Source organism: Sinocyclocheilus rhinocerous, unplaced genomic scaffold (genome assembly GCF_001515625.1).
Source record: "Sinocyclocheilus rhinocerous isolate Xijiao unplaced genomic scaffold, SAMN03320098_v1.1 scaffold1541, whole genome shotgun sequence".
In the NCBI taxonomy this organism is placed as follows: domain Eukaryota; kingdom Metazoa; phylum Chordata; class Actinopteri; order Cypriniformes; family Cyprinidae; genus Sinocyclocheilus; species Sinocyclocheilus rhinocerous.
The window spans coordinates 111293-131427 of record NW_015666203.1 but is presented as its reverse complement, the minus strand read 5'-3'; the positions used below and the strand labels follow the sequence as shown (position 1 = coordinate 131427).

The 20135-nt window shown below is 35.7% G+C and overlaps 1 protein-coding gene across 1 annotated transcript; it reads left to right on the top strand.

Annotated features, from left to right (window-relative positions):
• Nucleotides 1-1356: 1356 nt before the first annotated feature.
• Nucleotides 1357-19634, top strand: LOC107732176 (serine/threonine-protein kinase BRSK2-like). The gene is given in 20 exon segments (XM_016543452.1): nt 1357-1760; nt 1858-1952; nt 2737-2822; nt 2944-3084; nt 4529-4645; nt 7669-7702; nt 7803-7871; nt 8056-8202; nt 10193-10224; nt 10455-10619; nt 10997-11094; nt 12975-13125; nt 13216-13286; nt 13883-13959; nt 13962-14109; nt 15050-15098; nt 15640-15763; nt 16354-16561; nt 19278-19367; nt 19443-19634. Coding segments are annotated over 20 exon segments (2169 nt in total). The 5' UTR covers nt 1357-1675; the 3' UTR covers nt 19625-19634.
• Nucleotides 19635-20135: the final 501 nt, after the last annotated feature.

The window sequence follows — 20135 nt, the reverse complement described above, 5'->3', positions numbered from 1 at the left end:
GAATGCATTGATTTGTTGATTCTGAATTTGTCTGATTTTCTTCTGCTATTTTTAACTTAGGGCCATCCTTTCTGGGTCCTCCAGTGTCCTTGCATTCCCTCACATTTCACTGGACTAAACCATTCTAAGGACAGTGAAAGGGGTGCAAGTGCTGGAAAGCAGTGGACATGTTTCTTTTGATCCTGGGAAGTCTTGTTGGTGTCCCTCATGTTGTCCATGATATCTGTAACTGTGGAAGAAAGAAGAACCCAGTTTTATTATTATTTTCCAGATTTCACACTGTAAAAAACACAGTGCATTTCATTTGATTTTGAATAAATTACTATAATTGTTTCTTTATTTTGTCATTACTACACAAGCCGACAGATTTTAACCATGACAATTAAGAGGCAGCCTACATAACTGTGATCACTAAATAACTGAGACTAAATAGTTCCTTAATAATTGCATGCAATGATTGATTGACCTTTAACTGCAGTGGTCTGCATACTGCACATTGTGGTTTCCTGAAAGTAGGCCTGTAGACACAGCACCTGACTGTCAGCACCATCTATTGAAGAAATACTGATGGTGTTGACAAAACCACTTTCATACTTTTCATCACATATTAATCATGCTCTAGTCGTGTTAGTTTTATAGTACTGCTAGCGAGGACCCATGAAAGGTTAGAAAAAAATTGCAATTTGTGTGAAGGGGTTCACATATCATGGTTGTGACAAAACATAAGCACAATGATGTAAAAAAAAAAAAATCTAAAATTATTTGCTATTTATATGATTGTATTGACATATGGTTGTGACAAAATATAAGCACAATTACACAAAATAATAATTATTAGTAGTAGTAGTAGCATAAAAGAAAATAAAAATTATTATTATTAACATAAAATAATAAAAAGTAATAAAAAATCTGAGGCTGTGTGAACTTGTTGAACTCAAGTACTCATGCTAAAACTTTGTTGAAGTATTAAAATTGTGATATTGTTTGATTTTATATTTTTATATAATAATCATAATAATAATAATAATAATTATTATTATTATTAAATATTTTCAGTTTTTATGTTGAGGTTGATGTATCATGGTTGTGACAGAAAATTGCAGAGCGACTTGGATCTCCTTCCGCGATCGCACTGCTCGTTTGGCTTGTCTTGCTCAATGTGAAACGACAGCAAATGGTGAGATTCTGTCTCCTTTCCCTGGGAGTTAGGCCTAGCACAAGTGTACTGAAGGCTTGTGTTCACTTATATTTTACAAACACTAGTCAGGAGGAGTTTCTAAATGGTGTTTTTGTCACGAGGCGATGGCCAGCTGCTAGATACATCTGGAAACTGGAGCTTACTAACAGGACCTGGCTTTCTGTAATGACTGGGAACGAAAAGTCTGATCGATTGAGAAGGGTGACTTTGATTGGCAGAGCTGTGAATTAGGCTGCTTCTATGGACCTGACTGTATCTTTGCATTGCCATCGGCATCTTTCCCCTCATCTACATGACAAACACAAAGAGTCCAGAATAAGAAATGACAGTTTTTAGGGAACCCCGAGCTCAGCATGGATATATTTCCGGGTTGTTGCAGACCCTTGGGAGACTATTTTAGAAAAACTCAACTCAAAAACGGTGCGCTGTGATAACATTGCATGCAGTAGCAAGTTTAGCAGGAGCCAGGCCGCCACTATGTCTAAGGAACTGTCAGTGACCCCGGCAGCTCAGTATGTGGGGCCGTATCGACTGGAGAAGACTCTCGGGAAAGGCCAGACAGGTAAGGAGATGTTGTTTACTTATTAGATTGTCTGTAATTTTTCTGCTCCTTTCAAAGCAGTTGTCACTGATGAACTGTCTTGTGCATGTCAATATAGGTCTGGTGAAGCTCGGGATTCACTGCATCACTGGCCAAAAAGTAGCCCTCAAAATAGTCAACAGAGAAAAACTCTCAGAATCTGTGTTGATGAAGGTAAAGAAAGAATTAACTCTTTTTTAATGCTGTGGTTTTTGTAAAGTTTTACACAGTCATTAAAATTAAATTATAATATTCTACATGTTAAAAGTATTATGTCAGCGTGCTACAGTAATGCATCAGATACAGTACTGCATAATTACAGAATATCACTGAGATACTATTATAGTTTTTATAAATATTTTGAATTTTTATTTTCAGCATAAAGCATTACTTGAAAAAATCTTATCGCCTCAGAAAAATCTAGTTAAGGTTGCTCAATACATTCAAGTTTACTCAGAAGCCAATTTATGAAAACTTGAATATGATAAGTGACCTTAACTAGATTTTTCTGTGGCAATAAGTTTGCAAGATAATTTTTTTTCAAGTAAAGTTAACAAATTGAAATTTACAGTGTATTTTCCATTTTCAATTTAGGAAACGTTTTAGTAATTAATTCTTTGCCATTTTATTAGTTTTTGTCTATATAATTTTCATACCTTTTTATTTCAGGTTCAGTTATTTTTTCTGTTTTTCAAGCTAATAGATTTTTTAATGAAAAAAAAAAAACGTGTTGATTAAATGTTTTAAATATTTTATTTTATTTCATTTAACATTCATTTTATGATTTTATTTTACTTTTTAAGTATTTTTATGGTTTTAAAAATAAACAAAAACAGTTATCATGGCACGTTTATCAAAACAATTTGCTATTTTGAATATGCTATTTATAAAGATGATAAATAGATAATACTATATAAAGAGTGGTAAATATAATCTTTCCTTTTTCTCATTCAACCAGGTGGAGAGAGAAATTGCTATATTAAAACTGATTGAGCATCCACACGTGTTGAATCTCCATGATGTTTATGAGAATAACAAATACCTGTGAGTTACCACACTTTTACATGCTTTGTTCTAGGCTTCACTCAACATTGTTCTTCCTGCTCTTCATTTGTTCCTATCTTGAAGCATTTTTTCCAATCTTTCTCTGGCTCCATTCATGCAGATATTTGGTACTGGAGCATGTTTCAGGAGGAGAGCTGTTTGACTATTTGGTGAAGAAGGGCAGACTGACGCCTAAAGAGGCACGAAAGTTCTTCAGACAAATCATATCTGCTCTGGACTTCTGTCATAGTCACTCCATATGGTAAGACACAAATACTCTCTCTCTCTCACACACTTACCGATAAAATTTACGGTAAAAAAACTGGCAGATGTGGTTGCCGGAATTGTACTGTAAAAAATACGGTAGCAACGTTTTAGGTTTTACGGTTTTAACTTAAATTTACAGTTAAATACCGTAATTTCATTAACTGATATAACGTTAATATACCAACCTATTGAAGTACTGAAATCTGTTTTGTACCTTTGTAAAAACATCAAATTTGAAATGTAACGCAGGGAATTCTGGGAATGTCAATTTACTGTTATTCACTGTAAATTATACGGTCTTTTGCACTTACAAAAATGGTATACTACCGTTAAATTAATGTCCAATACATGTAATGTCCAATACAGTTTTTCACCGTGTACAGTAGGGGAATTTACCGTTAACCATTTAACAGGTTTTTACTGTAGCATTTTTACAGTCTTTTACCGTTAAATTCACGGCCATTTTTTACAGTGCACGCACACACACACACACAATTCTAAATAGAATAATATAAATAAGAATGAGAAAGGACATTTCTTTTTTTTTTTTACTCCTAAATGCAAGCTGATTTAGATCATGAGAATCCCTGAAATCATCACATTTTTTGAGAAGCTTTATGATTTTCAGTTTGGTTGAAAGTGATTAAATTCAAAATATGTGCAAAGTGGTTCCACACTGAGCGCATCACAAATTAGATTTCTTTGTAAAATATACTTACACTCACATTGTAGCTCATACTGTAGTTATAGTGTACTAAAATCAAACGTAAAACAGAAGAATACAGCATTCGCTGGTGGTTATTTTGAATAGGTGTTCAATTGATTTTGAATATGGTGACACAAATTTGCATATGGCCTTTTCCCCAAGCTTTTGATATTTACATGATTTTGATCCAAAACCTTATTTTTTATTTCCTTTGTTACAAACTATGTTGCGCCTTGAGTATTTCACCAATTAAATATATATGTTTGAACATCATGGGTTATTATTGTTAACTAAAACTAAAACCATGAATAATATCTTTGTAACTTAAATTAATACAAAATAGCTCAAATTAAATTGAAAACTGAAAATATAAGAATAACATATAATTTCAAATCTTAACAAAAGCAATAACAGAATGTAAACAATACTGAAAAAACACTGCATCATATAATTTGGGACTGGGAAAAAAAAATCAAATCAAATTTCTTTAGGGGTCTTTTAGCAGTGATTATTAACCCTACTGACACAGTTATTGATAATGGTTTGTTTTCAACATGATTAAGGAGTTTTTATTCCCTCATATGTTCATATGTACAGGATGATACAGGTGTATGCCATTGTCAAAGACAAGGATAAGTGAAATAGACACTATATATCTTCCAAAGTATGTTTTCTGTGGAGGGTTGCTGGTGAACGACATGTTCAGAGCCGGTTGTCCTTTGTGCTCCTGTAGTCATAGAGACTTGAAGCCAGAAAACCTCCTGCTGGATGAGAGGAACAATATCAGGATTGCAGACTTTGGCATGGCCTCACTACAGGTGGGAGACAGTCTGCTAGAGACAAGCTGTGGGTGAGTATTGTGTATGCGTGTGAGTATTATAATGCTTTTTGCTTGCTTTATTGCACTTAATTAAAGCTGCATGCATTGCAATATGAAATGGATAATTCTGATACTGCATGCTGACTGATCAATACAGATTTCAGCTATGTTAATGTACAAAATATACAGGTTTTGAACACTAAAGCACACTTAAGAATGTATGAATGTCATTTAATTAGATGGCAAAATGTCATACGTAGCTACCACTAGACAACATTTTTTTACAAATGGAAGTTGATGAGTGAATTTGTTCAGTAATATAAATACATTTTAGCTTGAAAAGCTTTAAAGGGGTCGTGAACTGAGAAAAAAAAAAATTCCATTGATCTTTTGACATATAAGAGGTCATTGTGCTATAAAAACATTCTGTAAGTTCCAGAACTCAAAACTTTCTTGTTAGTCTAAAGCTACAGCTTATATTGAAGCCAGTCTGCCAAAACCACAGCTTGTGGAATGTACGACTCTATGACATAATAGTGTGGCTAAACACCGCCTCCACGTAAGAAGATCAACGCCTGCTTCTACATCGCTGCCTGTTTAGCCCCGCCCACCGATTCGTGCACGTTGTGTAAATAATGAGAGGCGAACGCAGGTCTACGCAGAAACCAAGCGATAAAGATGGCTCAGAAGACAACAAGACGCTGTGCAGTGCCAAGCTATGGAAAAACAGTCTTTGCATTGCCTTCCGTCTGATCCCAACATTAGGAAAGAGTGGATGAACTTTATTTTTAGAACTCGGTCCTTTGTTCACTTCAGTTTACCGTGGATTCGTTTACAAACAAGGCACAATTTGACATGGGATTTTCAAAAGATTGAAACTAAAAGATGATGCTGTGCCGAATATTGGATAATGTCGCAACACACAAGTGTGAGTAACTGTTTTTATTACGTGATCATTATTATTGCTTTGTCTTTTAAACAGATTTGGTTTGACATGTGCTGAGTATTTATGCATTTTAAACCTAAATCACTGCAGCGTCCATCTGTGAAGGACAAAGGCTTTAAGATATACACAACTGTTAGCCAGTCATAGCAGTGGCATTTACTTCCAAGTCTACAATCCACCATGCCTATTCAAACAGAGCGTTCTGATGAGGGCGAGTTAAAAAAACAGGACAGAAAATAGCCTATTCTAAAATTTGATGCAAAAAGTGGACCTCCGAAAACACTACAAAATAAAAAACAAAGGCAGTTCATGACCCCTTCAAATTTTCTACTGTATTTACTATTTACTGTTAACATGTTTTAGCACTGCTAGATTGTTTTAATTTAAAATGCTTCTAGCATATTTTAGCACATTGTTGACATGTTTTATCACATCGCTAGAATGTTACTAGCATGGTTTAAGCATGTTTTGTCACCTTGTTAGTTTTAACATAGATGTTGTTAACATTAATCGTGAAGCTAGCATGTTTTACTTTGTTTCTAGCATGATTTAGTATGTTGCTAGGATTTTTTAGCATGTTTTTATATATTGCTACCATGTTTCATAACTTTGCTAGCACATTTTACATTGTGGCAAGTTTTAGCACTTAGGGTGTTTTAGCATGCTGCTTGCATGATTTTGCACTTAGTTAGCAGGCTTTAGCGTGTTGCTAGGACATTATGACATGTTCAAGCATGATTTATCACCTTAGTTTTAACATTAGGCCTATAGGTGTTGTTTAACATGATGCTAGCATGATTTATTATGTTGCTAACATGTTTCTACCATGTTTCATCCCATTACTAATACATTTTATATTGTTGCTAGCATGTTTTAGTACGTAGCTAGTAGGTTTAAATGTCCTAGCATGTTTTAGCACTTAGCTAGCATGTTTTAGCATGTCACAACATGTTTTAGCACTGCTAGCATATTTACACATTGTATTGGGCTTTGCTAACATTTTTAACCTGAAGCCATCCAGTTTTAACATGTTGCTAGCTTTTCATAAATTACTATTTGCTTTGATGTTTCATCACATTGCTAGCACATTTTAGCTTGTTGCTAGCATGTTTTAATATGTAACTAGCATGTAGCATTTCCTAGCATATTTTAACATTCTGCTAGCATGTTTTAGCAATTAGCTAGCAGGTTTTATCATGTTACTAGTAGGGTTGCAAAAAGGTGGAAAATTTCCAGTAAATTTAGGAAATATTCCAGAAATTTTGGAAACTTTCCAGGATTTTTTTTTTGAATATTCCAGGGATTTTTGGAAAGTTTCCGGAAATTTTCCACCCCTTTGCAACCCTAGTTGCTAGCATATAACATGTTCTAGCATGTTTTATCACCTTGTTAGTTTTAACATTTTGTTAGGTGCTGTTAACATTTTTGCACGAAGCTAGCATGATATTGCTAGCATGTTTGCATGTTTACATTGCTACCATGTTTCATCTAATTTCCAGCACATCTTATCTTGTTGCTAGCATGTTTCAGCACATAGCTAGCATGTTTTAGCATGTGCATGCTTCTAGCATGTTTTAGCACGTAACTAGCAAGTTTTAGCATGCCCTCCTAACAGCTAGAATGTTTTAGCACTGTATTAGGGATTGCTAACATTTTTAACATGAAGCTAGCCCGTTTTAACATGTTGCTAGCATGTTTTAGCATGTCCTAGCATTTTTAGCTTGTTCCTAGTATGTTTTAGCACATTGAGATGAAACATCCTGAAGATATGTGCCGAATTTGAAGGTTAAAGCTCGAAGGCTACATTCATTTTTAACAATTTAGTCTTAGAAGAAGAAGAAGCTTGAATAATAGATCAGTACTGGCTTTTCAAGCCAACATAATTATTCACAACTTACTATAGCTTCCTATTCCTTATTGTTTAATTATATTTTCAGTTTCATTTAACCTCTTAAGCTCAGGGGTGTGCTTTTGCATTTTCGCCTAAATTTGACCCAGATTTAAATAAATGCCACAGAGTTGTTTGTAAATGAAACAGCGATGTTATTTTAAACAGGCTATACTTTCTCACACCCATCCATATTCTGTTTTCCCAAACTATTTGCAGATCTCCTCATTATGCATGTCCAGAGGTTATCAGGGTAGGTGTATAGATCTAAAAAGTAACCTGTATGTTTTAGAGCATCATTCTGTCTGAAGGTGAACCATTGACCTTACTACCACCTTTGGTTTCTTCTGCAGGGTGAGAAATATGACGGCCGACGGGCTGATGTATGGAGCTGTGGAGTCATTCTCTTCGCTCTGCTAGTGGTGAGGAAATCGCTTCAGCTCCCTCTGTTTCTCTCAGCTTGTCGGAGAGCATTTTACATTCCCCCACTTATCACTTACTACTCATTTTTAGCTCACAGGCTGTTAAGCAAATAACTGAAACGCTCCTTGCATATCACTACCATCTGCGTCTTTGTATCTGGGGCTTTCTGTCCGCTGTCTTCAGGGCGCGCTGCCCTTCGACCATGATAACCTGCGGCAGCTGCTAGAGAAGGTGAAGAGTGGAGTGTTCCACATGCCCCATTTCATCCCACCCGACTGCCAGGCTCTGCTGCGGGGCATGATCGAGGTCAACCCTGAACAAAGACTCACGGTGAGGGAGTACTGTGATTAAGCTTTCTCGTTGGTTTGCTTGGATGTGGTGAGAAACATACTCTACACAAGTACAGAAATGCAGAAGCAAACGCTTGTTGCAAATGCAAAGCAAAATGTTGCAAATGGATGATCCTAGATGGATAATTTGTACATATGGCTTCTTGCCTTCAGGCCCTCATTACTGTGGTGGTTAGTTAGCTATAAACATGTCAAAGTTTAATTGACTTAATATGTGTTTTATGGATTTAGGTCTATGTTTATTACTACAAAGGTTTAGGGTTGGTACATTTTTTTATATTTTTGAATATAGTCTCTTATGTCCACCAAGGCTGCATATAGTTGATCGAAATACAGAAAAAACAGCAATATTGTGAAATATTATTACAATTTAAACGAACTGTTTTCTGAGGAAGCCAGTTTCTACCATGGAATAAAAAAAGTTAAAAAGTTAATTTTTATCTCACAGTTCAGATTTCTTTCTCGCGATTTCAAGATTACCAAGATTATCTCGCAATTTAAGTTTATTTCTCAGAACTTTGAGTTTACATATTGAGTTTACAAATGAATTCTGCATTTAAATCTCATAATTCTTTTTTGTTTGTTTGTTTGTTTTTGACACAAAATAAAACATAAAAAAGGTAACTGTGACATTTTATCTCACAAATCTGACTGTTTTCTCGCAGTTGTGAGTTTTTATTCCACAATTCAAACTTTTCTTCTCAGAATTGCGAGTCTATATCTCACATTTCTGCATTTATATCTCATAATTCTGAGTTTATATCTTGCAACTTTGAGATATTTTGAGTCTGAATTGTGAACTTTTTTATTTTTTATCCAGCGGTGGAAACAAACTTCCACAGCATTTAAATATGTTTTAAAATCTAATTTATTCTTGTGACGCAAAGCTGAATTCTCAGCATCACATGTCACAGTGTCACATGATCCTTCAGAAATCATTCTAATATGCTGATTTGCTGCATAAGAAACATTTCTGATTATTATCAATGTTGAAAAGAGTTGCTGCTTAAAATTTTTGTGTAAACCGTGATGATTTTTGTTCAGGATTTTGAAAAGAAAGTTCAAAAGAACAGCAATCATTTATTTCGATTCAGTGGTTTGAAGTGGGTATTAAACTGGCCAAGTCACGTAATACCACCAAACTAAGCTTTGTTACCCCTTACGAAAAAGAAGTTTATTCAAGTGTGCTATTAGTATAGAATAAAATGTTTTTGTTTACAAGCAGATACCCTGTTCTTTTGATGTTTTGTATGTTCAGATATTCATGTAACAAAATATATACAAATTAATACCTAAATAGGGACATAGTAGTATACTTAAAGTATGATGTAAAGTTCACTTAAAGAAAACTTACGAGTATACTTGCAGTATAGAACTACTAAACTAGTAGTTTACTTAGACTATACTTCAAAGTGTACTAAAAATGCTACTACAAGTATTTAATTAGTAAACTATCAGTATACCTATAAGTTCACTTTAGTGTAGTTGCAGTACAAACTAAACATTTTGATTTAAACTAGTTGTGTACTCAAAGTTTACTACTGTTATACTTAAAAGTATACTTTTATATATTAGAAAGTGGGCCAATTTAGTCCCAAGGAGTATTGAAATAGTACACTTACAAGTATACTACTAGTACACTGATATTTGTATACTTACTACATAAAGTATACTTAAAAATATACTTGAACTTTACTTAAGTATACTTACTAAAATAAACTTGAAGTATACTACTTTTTGGTAAGGGACATCATGTCATTAAAGGGAATTTCATGATTTGTAGATTACATTTAATAAAAGGTGTCTGTATGCATGTTTGGGCTGAGTTCTTATTGCATTTACACCATTTTGATCAGCAGTGTACTTGTTTTGAAAACCTTTATAACAGTGAATCATTTTGTGCAGCAGTTGATTCGCCATCTGCCTGTGAACAGACTCTATTAAATACACCATCTCTTGTCCTTCTGCAGCTAGAGGCTATCCAGAAACATGCCTGGTATCAGTAAGTATTGATTACCGGTATTTATATTCTCTCTATCACTGTAATCAATCTACAGAGATTCAGTGAAAGTGTATTATGTGTATTTATGGATGAATTTCATGAAGAAATCTCTGTTTGTATTGAAACGATATGAAATGATTTCATCTCGCGTCTTTAATAGCAGCCCAAATTGCAGATGATTTGTGCAAGCAGCTCACATTGGTATGTGCGTTTGTTTGTGTGTGATGAAGAGCTGGACGCAATGAGCCGTGTCCGGAGCAGCCGCCTCCGAGGCGCGTGTGCATGGGACGGATCATGTCTCTGACAGAGCTGGACCCAGATGTGCTGGACAGCATGTATTCTCTGGGCTGTTTCAGGGATCGGGTTAAACTGGCCCAAGATCTGCAGTGTGAAGAGTGAGTGTAACATCAGCAGTTTTTGTTTTATAAAAATCTAGTTAATCTTTAACCCTGTCAAGCCTGACGTACGATATAATAGTCCGATTTGATTGTTTGTTTTTGTTTTTTAAAATGGAACAGTGTATTGAACCTTCTAAAAACTAAAAAAAAAAGTTTTTACATACATTGCATTTTTACAATTGTACTAAAACCCCTTTTACTTGCTTTAAAAAAGTATGATTTATCAATCAGATTACAGAAGGCATGTAGTAAATTGTGTACAACAGGTTTTTCACCAAGGTTTTGCTCATGTTGATAATTTAGAGGCCTTAAAAATTGGCATACATAGGGTTAACATTGTTTTTCTCTCTTCTATCTCTCGCTTTTTTCCTCAGAGATAACCAGGAAAAGATGATCTATTATCTCCTGTTGGACCGCAAAGAGCGCTATCCTAGCTATGAGGATGAGGATCTTCCTCCCAGAAATGACATTGGTATGTGTCTTTTTCATGAACACAGTTAAATAAAGCACAGTTTATACAAATTAGAAGAGGAAGAATTTGAAGTTTCTCACTCATGTTAAACCATGTGTATTACATTTATACATTTGCCAGACACTTTTATCCAAAGCAAAATGCAGGTCAGGTGTGAAATGTTAAAGTGATAGAGCACCCAAAAATAAAAATGCTGTCATTTACTCACCCTCTGTCATTTCAATCTTGAATGCATTTCTTTTGTTTCTGGACCATTAAAGAAGATATTTTGGAGAATGTTGGTAACCAAACAGTTTCTGTTCCTATTGACTTTCATTATATGGACAAAAAGTCAGTGGGAACTGAAACGTTTTGGTAACATTTTTCAAAATATCTTATTTTGTGTTCTGCACAGAAAAGTCAATCATACAAGTTTGAAATAACATGAGGGTGAGTAAATGATTTTTCATTTTTTGGGTGGCCTATCCCTTTAAAGGAACACTCCACTATTTTTGAAAATAGACTCATTTTCCAACTCCCCTAGAGTTAAACAGTTGAGTTTTACCGTTTTCGAATCCATTCAGCCGATCTCCGGGTCTGGCGGTAGCACTTTTAGCTGTAGCTTAGCATAGATCATTGAATCTGATTAGTCCGTTAGCATCTCGCTCAAAAATGACCAAAGAGTTTCTATATTTTTCCTATTTAAAACTTGACTCTTAGAGAAAAGGTCTCCCCCTGGGTATCTTTTCTTCACTTCAAGTCCTCAAATGAGCTAACTTCACTTTATCATGACAGCTTCCTACCGGAGGACGTTCACCTCCTCAGTGGCCTTCAAGAAACAAAAAGCCACTGCAAAGGCTGGTATTGATCCAGCATTATTTGTTAATTATAATTATCAAAGAGCAATATTCAGTTGTCAGTGTTGTTGTTGTTTTTTTTTCTTGAGTGTCTCACTATAGTTCCCACAGTAAATGCACAAACTTGTTTACCTTCAATGGAATGCAAGTTGCTTTGGATAAACATCAAATGTATAGTGTTGTCATAAATAAATCATTACACTTAAACATATGTTGCAACAGTACATACAACATCTCCAACCTGTTCTGTTATTTCCTATTTATAATACTTCTTGTTGCATTGCATTGCTATTCTTGTTTTGACAACTGTATCTCTGCCATGGCATATGAAGTGAACTTTTCATTGGTTCTAAAACTAAAAGCTGCCTAGGTTTTAAGTAGCTATTTTGGTGTTAATAATTTTGGAAATTACAGTTATAGAGGAGTTGAGGTAAGCCTCCCAGACAGCAGCTCTGACTCAAACACATTATTTTTATTGCATCATACTCAAGTCATTGTTTTGAAGTAACATGAGCATGCTGTCAAGGAACTTTGCTGCTGTACCATGGGTGCAGCAGGCGCAATGATATTACACATCGCCTGAAAATAGGCTAACTTCTGTCAACATAACCAACGTGACCACCTGCTTGCACAGGGAGCTTGCTGGGGACTATTTTTCTTTTTCTGGAAAATACAGTGCATTTCATTCATTGTACACTCTTAAAAATAAAGGTTCTTTTTTAGCATCTGATTCCATGAACAACCTTTAACATTCATGGAATCTTTGCATTCCACAAAAGGTTCTTTATAGTGGAAAAAGTTTCTTCAAATTTAAAAAAAAAACTGTTTACTGAAAGGTTCTTTGGGAAACCGAAAATGGTTCTTCTATGGCATTCGCTGCAAAACCCGCCTTTTGGAACCTTTATTTTTAAGAGTGTATAGATTTTGTGCATTCCCTGGTAACTGAACGCATGACCTTGCTGTTGCTAGTGCTATACTCTACTGTTTTGAGCTACAGGCACACCGCTCTGTAAACTCTGTGTTTTGTATTTCTATATACAGTAGACCGTCCACGAAAGCGTGTAGACTCACCCATGTTGACGCGTCACGGCCGCTGCCGGCCAGAGAGGAAGAGTCTGGAGGTGCTGAGTGTGACGGAGCAGGGCTCTCCCACACCCCCACGCAGAGCGCTGGACACCTCCACGTACAGCCAAAGGTACGCATGCAGTAGCATTCACATTTTCATGCATATATGGAACTTTGGAATTTAGCACTACTGATTCTTGTCTTCCACACTCCTGTATAGATCTCAATCTGTAAGCGGAGCATCAACGGGCCTCTCATCTAGTCCTCTAAGTAGTCCCAGGGTAAGTACCTGTCTGCCAAACTTTTTCTCTACTAAAGAGATAGTTCATCCAAAAATTAGTCTCTCGGCAGCAGTGTTGTCAAAAATATCGATTTTTTTTTTATTGAAACAGAATACTTGAATACTAATTTTCCTCCAGTATTGATACATCAGTACCAGTTGCACTTTCTTACTCTCTCTTCTCTCTGACAGTGAGTTAACGCGCACCACAGTGTGTATTTTAAATAAGTGCGTAGTCCGTTGTGCATGTTTACTTTAGAGTGAAACACAGCACTGTGTTCATTTACACGCGAGCAGCTCATGATCAGGTGTTTTCAGTGTCTCAGAGTGGCACAGTTTAAAGTAAATGCAGCAGCTTTGCATGTTTAATGTGCATTTTTAGTTTCACTCTCTACTGTGAAACAATGGCCCGGGACAGTGTTGCCACCTTGTGGAACAACTGATTAATGCAAAACAAATTCAAGGCGCACGTGTAACCTATGCGTACAAAGTATGCATGGCTACAAAAATCGGGTGGTGCGCATACAGTACGCGTGCACTCTTCTGGTGAAAAAATGTGCGTCATGCGCACTGTACACGAACCCTCATGTACGTGTAAAAACTGAAGTCCCCACCCCCCCACCGCTACCCCACCCTCCTCCTCCTCTTCCTCTTCTTCCTCCCGAGCAGAGGGAGGAAGTGTGGGCGTGGGCTCACTCTCCTTGACCCCACCCTCTAGTCCAGGGGGAGGCGGCGGCATGGTGGCCAGTAGCTCTGCCCACTGGAGGACACGCCTCAACTCACTAAAGAACAACCTGTTGGGGTCGCCGCGGTTCCACCGCCGCAAGATGCAGGGTGGGTGCCTATGTCTTTCCTTTTTAAGTATTTCATCAATTAGAGAAGAAGTTTTCAAACTTTTTGATGCCATGGAGCCCTAAAGAACCTTTTTTGATGTGATAAATAAGAATGTTATTATATTATATTTTATTATATTTTTTTCCCCTTCTATTAAGCTGACACTGTGTCATTGTTCTGCTATAAGAGTACTAATTCTATTATTAGAGTGCTTTTAGATGTGCTCACTTGAAGAAAAACATCAAACTGTGGCTGTCAATAGAATAAAAAAATTGATTGCATGATTAATCCCATTATTTATGACACTGGAATCCAGAATGAAACATAATAATCAAAGTCTATTGATTGATTGATTGATTACAAATGTATTTCATTTCTATGACCTTTTCTGCAGGTCACTTTGCAGCCAGGGTTATTATCATTAACATAAACTAAAACTAAAACAAAACCATGAAAAAAAATAGTTGCTTGAAATATAATAAATGTTAACTGAAATAAAAATAAAATATGAAAAAATTGATTTTATATAATGTTTTATATAATATTCATATATTTTATATATTAGTTTCTATTTTATTTCAGTTAGTTGCCAATATAACATTTCTAGTTTAAGTTGAAGTAAATAACTAAAACTAATAAATAAAAATTAATAAATATATAGACATATTTAATAAAAATATTACAAAAACACAAAAGAATTACTAAAACATTAAGTAAAAATTAAAAAATAATAAAAATATAATGTAATTCAAAATAACCTATTTAAAAAAAACTATAATAATTTATGATACTAAAATAACACTGCTTGCAGCCCTTTGGGGGTCCCTGGATCTCAGTTTGAAAACCTCTGAAATATAAAATAATTGTCAAATAATTGAATTTAATCAATGTCAGGTTGTATTCGATCTATGTTTCATTCTTACTCTTACCTTCCAAACAGTGCCAACCTCAGAGGACATGTCCAGTTTAACACCAGAATCAAGCCCAGAGTAAGAAACACTTGCCGACCCAATAAGCACATGTATATTGCCAAGAGCTCTGTCAAATAATCTGGAAAAGTCATTTGGAAAGCATTGCATTCTATTTGAAAGGACTCACTGTATGTTGTACATTTTTATGTTTCATTAATTTATTTCCTGAGGAAAAGTGTTTTTCTCCAGAAACAGTAATAATTTACCCTTTCATCTCTGACCGTTTTTGCTACTGTGCTTTTCAGTTAAACCCAGTTTGCATATGAAAAAGAAACATCTCAATTCGATTCACATACATTCTAAATAATAAATGTTGCAAACAGTGCCCTTCGGTATCAAACATCCAACAGGGAATGTTGAAATGCCAACCTGCAGATCCCAAAAATTAAATGTGCCAGATGACAATGCTCATAGACGTCATGGCGACTTGCATGTGCTATTCAGGGAAATATATTAACGATAATGATCTCCAGCTTTTAATTCTTCAGTGTGCTGCATCACTGCGATGAGTCTTACAGATTATCCAAGTGTCTGTCTGTCTGTGTTTGTGGTCCGACAGGCTGGCTAAAAGGTCCTGGTTTGGGAATTTCATCAGTCTGGAGAAAGAAGAGCAGATTTTTGTGGTCATCAGAGACAAACCTCTTAGTTCCATTAAAGCGGATATCGTCCATGCCTTCCTCTCTGTGAGTCAGCTGGTCTGTGCATGATTAGGCATTTTAATAAACTAAATGGATCGCATATACACTACCGTTCAGACGTTTGGGGTCAGTGAGATTTTGTAATATTATGAAAGTCTCTTATCCTCAACAATGCTACATTTATTTGATCACAAAATACAGCAATATTGTTTCATATTATTACAATTAAAAATAACTGTTTTCTAGTTTAATATATAATAAAATGTCATTTATTCCAGTGATCAAAGCTACATTTTCAGCATCATTTTTCCAGTCTTCAGTGTCACACGATCCTTCAGAAATCATTCTAATATGCTGATTTACTCCTCAGGAAACATTTCTTATTGTTATTCATGTTTAAAAGTGCTGTGCTGCTTCATTTTTTTTTTTCTTCCCAAGATTCTTTGATGAATGGAAAGTTCAAAAGAACAGCATTTATTTGAAATCTTTTGCAACATTATGAATGCTTTTAACTGTCAGTTTTGATCAATTTTATGCATCCTTGCTGAATAAATCTATTCATTTCTTATATAAAGAGAGAGGGATCCTATGAATCCCAGACTTTTGAATGTATCAATGTTTTCTGTTGTCTTCAGATTCCCTCCCTCAGTCACAGCGTAATCTCTCAGACGAGTTTCCGAGCGGAGTATAAGACTTCTGGAGGTCCGTCTGTCTTCCAGAAACCCGTCAAATTCCAGGTAGACATCTCCTTCTCTGAGGGGGAAAGAGAACGAGAGCGGGAGAGAGACAGGGACGGACAGAAGGATTATGGGATCTACAGTGTAACTTTTAGCCTCATATCGGGTGAGAAGAATTGCTATCTGTTTGATAATGATGTGTTTGTCCACTTCCATTAAAGTGTATCAGAGCGTTTAATTTATGGTACAGAAACAAAACAAAACATGAAATGAAATATTGTTCACTCAATTTTACATTGTCCAACAGTGACACAGTGAATAAAGTTTCATCAGGAGGCATCATCTCTTTTGCCTCCCTAGAGAATTAAAGGGGTCATATGATGCGATTTCAAGTTTTCCTTTCTCTTTGGAGTGTTACAAGCTGATTGTGCATAGATAAGATCCCTGAAGTTGCAAAGACTAAAGTCTCAAAACCAAAGAGATATTTTTTATCAAAGTTAAGACTCTGCCACGCCCCCCTAAAACGGCTCATTAAGGAGGGGGCTTTGTAGAAAACGAAGCGTTTGAGAGAGGCGGGGCATAGAGGAGCTACAATAATGTACAGTATTTGAAAAATAATGTGTTTTTTGAATATTAAAGCATGTCAACATATTCTGTTACACCAAATACACCAAATAATGATCTTTAAAAAAGCATCATATGACCCCTTTAAAAAATGAAAGCTTTCACAATGTATACTTATTACTTGCATGGTCTATTTGAATGCATGTCATTTTGAATGCATTATTATTGTGCATAATGTAGCAGAATTTTGAAGCAATATGCAATTATATAAAAATATTTTAAAATGTTCATGAGACTTGAAATTTAATAAAAAGTAGCATTATATAAACTATTATGAATATTATAGAAAGTTTAAGATACAGTGGTTGCATTAGCCTTAAATTATTTCCATTAAATGGAATAGAATATTTAAATTAGCATAAACAACATGTGTTACTTTTAAACTTGATCTATTTTAATGCATTTTTTGCAGTTTTTTTTTTGCAGTACTTTAAATATTTTCTAAAAATATTTAAAAATGTTAATGACACCTTGATTTTAATAAAAAGTATGATTATATAAGTTGTTATATAAATGTTATAGCCACTAATAAAATGGTGAAAATTGTTTCCATTACAATTAAATGTAACTGAACATTTACACTTGCTAGTTTTAAACTTACATTTTCTATTTTAATGAATTTTTCTAGAAAATATTTTGAAAAAAAAAATTCATGAAACTTTGATTTCATAGAGAACGATTATATCATTTATTATAGCAAGTGAAGATGAAATGTTGTTACATTAGACTTTATAATGGAAATAATTTCTATTCAAATAAATGGAACTAGAACATTTATTTGACCAAACAACGTGTTTTCAGTGAGCAGTATTTTATTTTTTATTTAAATGTTCATAAGACTTTGATTGAAATATAAAGTATGATAAATAATAAATAGCAAGTGTCAGATACAATATTGTTCCATAAGCCTTTAAAGGAGACATATTATGCCCCTTTTTACAATATGTAATATAAGTCTCTGGTGTCCCCAGAATGTGACTGTGAAGTTTCAGCTCAAAATACTCCACAGATAATTTATTATATAATTTTGAAAATGCCTATTTTGAGTAGAATCAGAAACACGCAGTTTTTCGTGCCTGTCTCTTTAAATGCAAATGAGCTGCTGCTCCCCGCCCCCTTTTCCAGAATAGAGCTGCGCCATTACAGCTCGTACTTGCTATAAAACATCTGTTTTGGTTCTGATTATCATGTTTATCGCGCTGAAATCATGCGGTTTAAACCATATGAGTTTAAACTTAATATAAACTTGATATATGGTTTTCTGAGAGCACACATCCGAAGCACACGGACAGAAAGCGGCTGTCACAGCATGTGAGTACTAAACTAAGTTCTCATTCACACACAAGTTTACGTTAAAAACAGTTATGTTCGGTTATGTCTGTGAAGGTAAACTGCTGGGAAATAAATCGCATGTCTATTTTAGATCTAAATAGCGTTCTGTGCTCGCCTGTGCAGCCAATAACAGAACAGTTAGCATGTTTTGCTCAAACTTTGGCCATGGCATTAGAGCTGGTACACCGTTGTCGCTTGCGAAAACACAATGACGACGCCGTGGGTGTGAACTTACAGATTAAGGGGCGGTAATATTATAATGAGATCCCTTTGCCACGTCACCAAGGGAGCTAAATCAGACACACTCGTTTTCTCAGACGCTTGCAGAAAAAGGCTTACCTAAACAAAGTTACTGGGTTAATCTTTTTCAAGTTTCCTTAGTTGGTAGATGCACCGGGGACCTGATTATAGCACTTAAAGTCCGCATGAAATCAAAATTGACTTTATTTGCTTTATTAGCGCACATTGCTAGTCTTGATGTGAACAATTAATCCGTGCACGTTAATCCGCTGAAAAAAATTTTTTGTCTTGGTAATCTTTAATCAAAATCTGAACATTTGCTTCTGCTCTGGAATGGCATTCCTTCTCTGATGATGTCAGTTTGACGGCTTGGGCAGAATATCCTTAAACACACCCCTCCAACCGTTAGGTTGCTATGAGTGAGAGACAGAGAGGAGGAGCGCAAAAATAAAACCATGCCCTCTATTCAATATTCCGTTTCAGCTGGAAATACGTCACTACACTGAAATAAAGTCGGCAGCAACTTCTGGTTCACGCGGACTTTAAAACCTGGAAAAGTCATATTTTCATGATATGTCACCTTTAACATGGAAATGATTTCCATTCATCACATACCTCATTTCAGAGGTCCACTACACATCACTGAAGTTATATGAGTATGTGTGTGTGTGAATTTGATTTTTTAGGTCCAAGTCGCAGGTTTAGACGAGTTGTTGAAACGATTCAAGCCCAGTTGCTCAGTGCTCACGATCAGCCCATGGCGCAAACTTTTTCAGGTAAGAACGGACGCATGTCATGAATTATTCCAGCATGCTTCCACTCTCCTATAGCCTTTTTTTGCTCTACGCTAGATGAGAAGAACAGTCGCCCTCCTAGAACACCAACCAGACAGAATTCTCGGCGCTCAGAGGGCGGAACCGACCGCTGCGAGTGGGTGGAGTGTGGAGAGGGCGGGGTTTTACTCCAGCGCAGGGGGTCGGGAAGAGAAAGAACCCGCCTACTTTCCTCCAGTGGAACACAATCACAGCCCTGAGCGAGAAGTGTTGTGAATAATCAGCAATCCGTCAAGAAATGAGCCATGATATGAGACTAAACTACTCAAACGATTCCTTCTCCCCTTCTCACCTCAGAACAGCACGATGGTAAAATGTGTTTTTAAAGGAGCTTTTTGAAAGTCTAATGAAACCAAATAGAACATGGGATGCAACCGAAGCGAGAGCCGTCTCCATTGAACAGTCAGATAAACTTCTGGGATCCGAGGAGCTTCTCCAAACTTTCTTCTGAAACATATTTAATTTATGATCCTGGACAATGCTTTGATTTATGCCGTCTTTTCTCTCATGTGATTTGGATGTAATGTGCAGAACTTGAGTTTATAATGACATTCGTGAAAGGAAAGGTTTCGGTTGGGGGTAGCACACCATCTGTTCCTTACAGGCCTGGTATCGGTTTCAGCAATCGAGTAATTATAGCAACAGAGACGTTAATTCCAATTTAGTCCGAATTTTTATCCTCCGAGAAAATATGTAGAGATCCAGATCCAA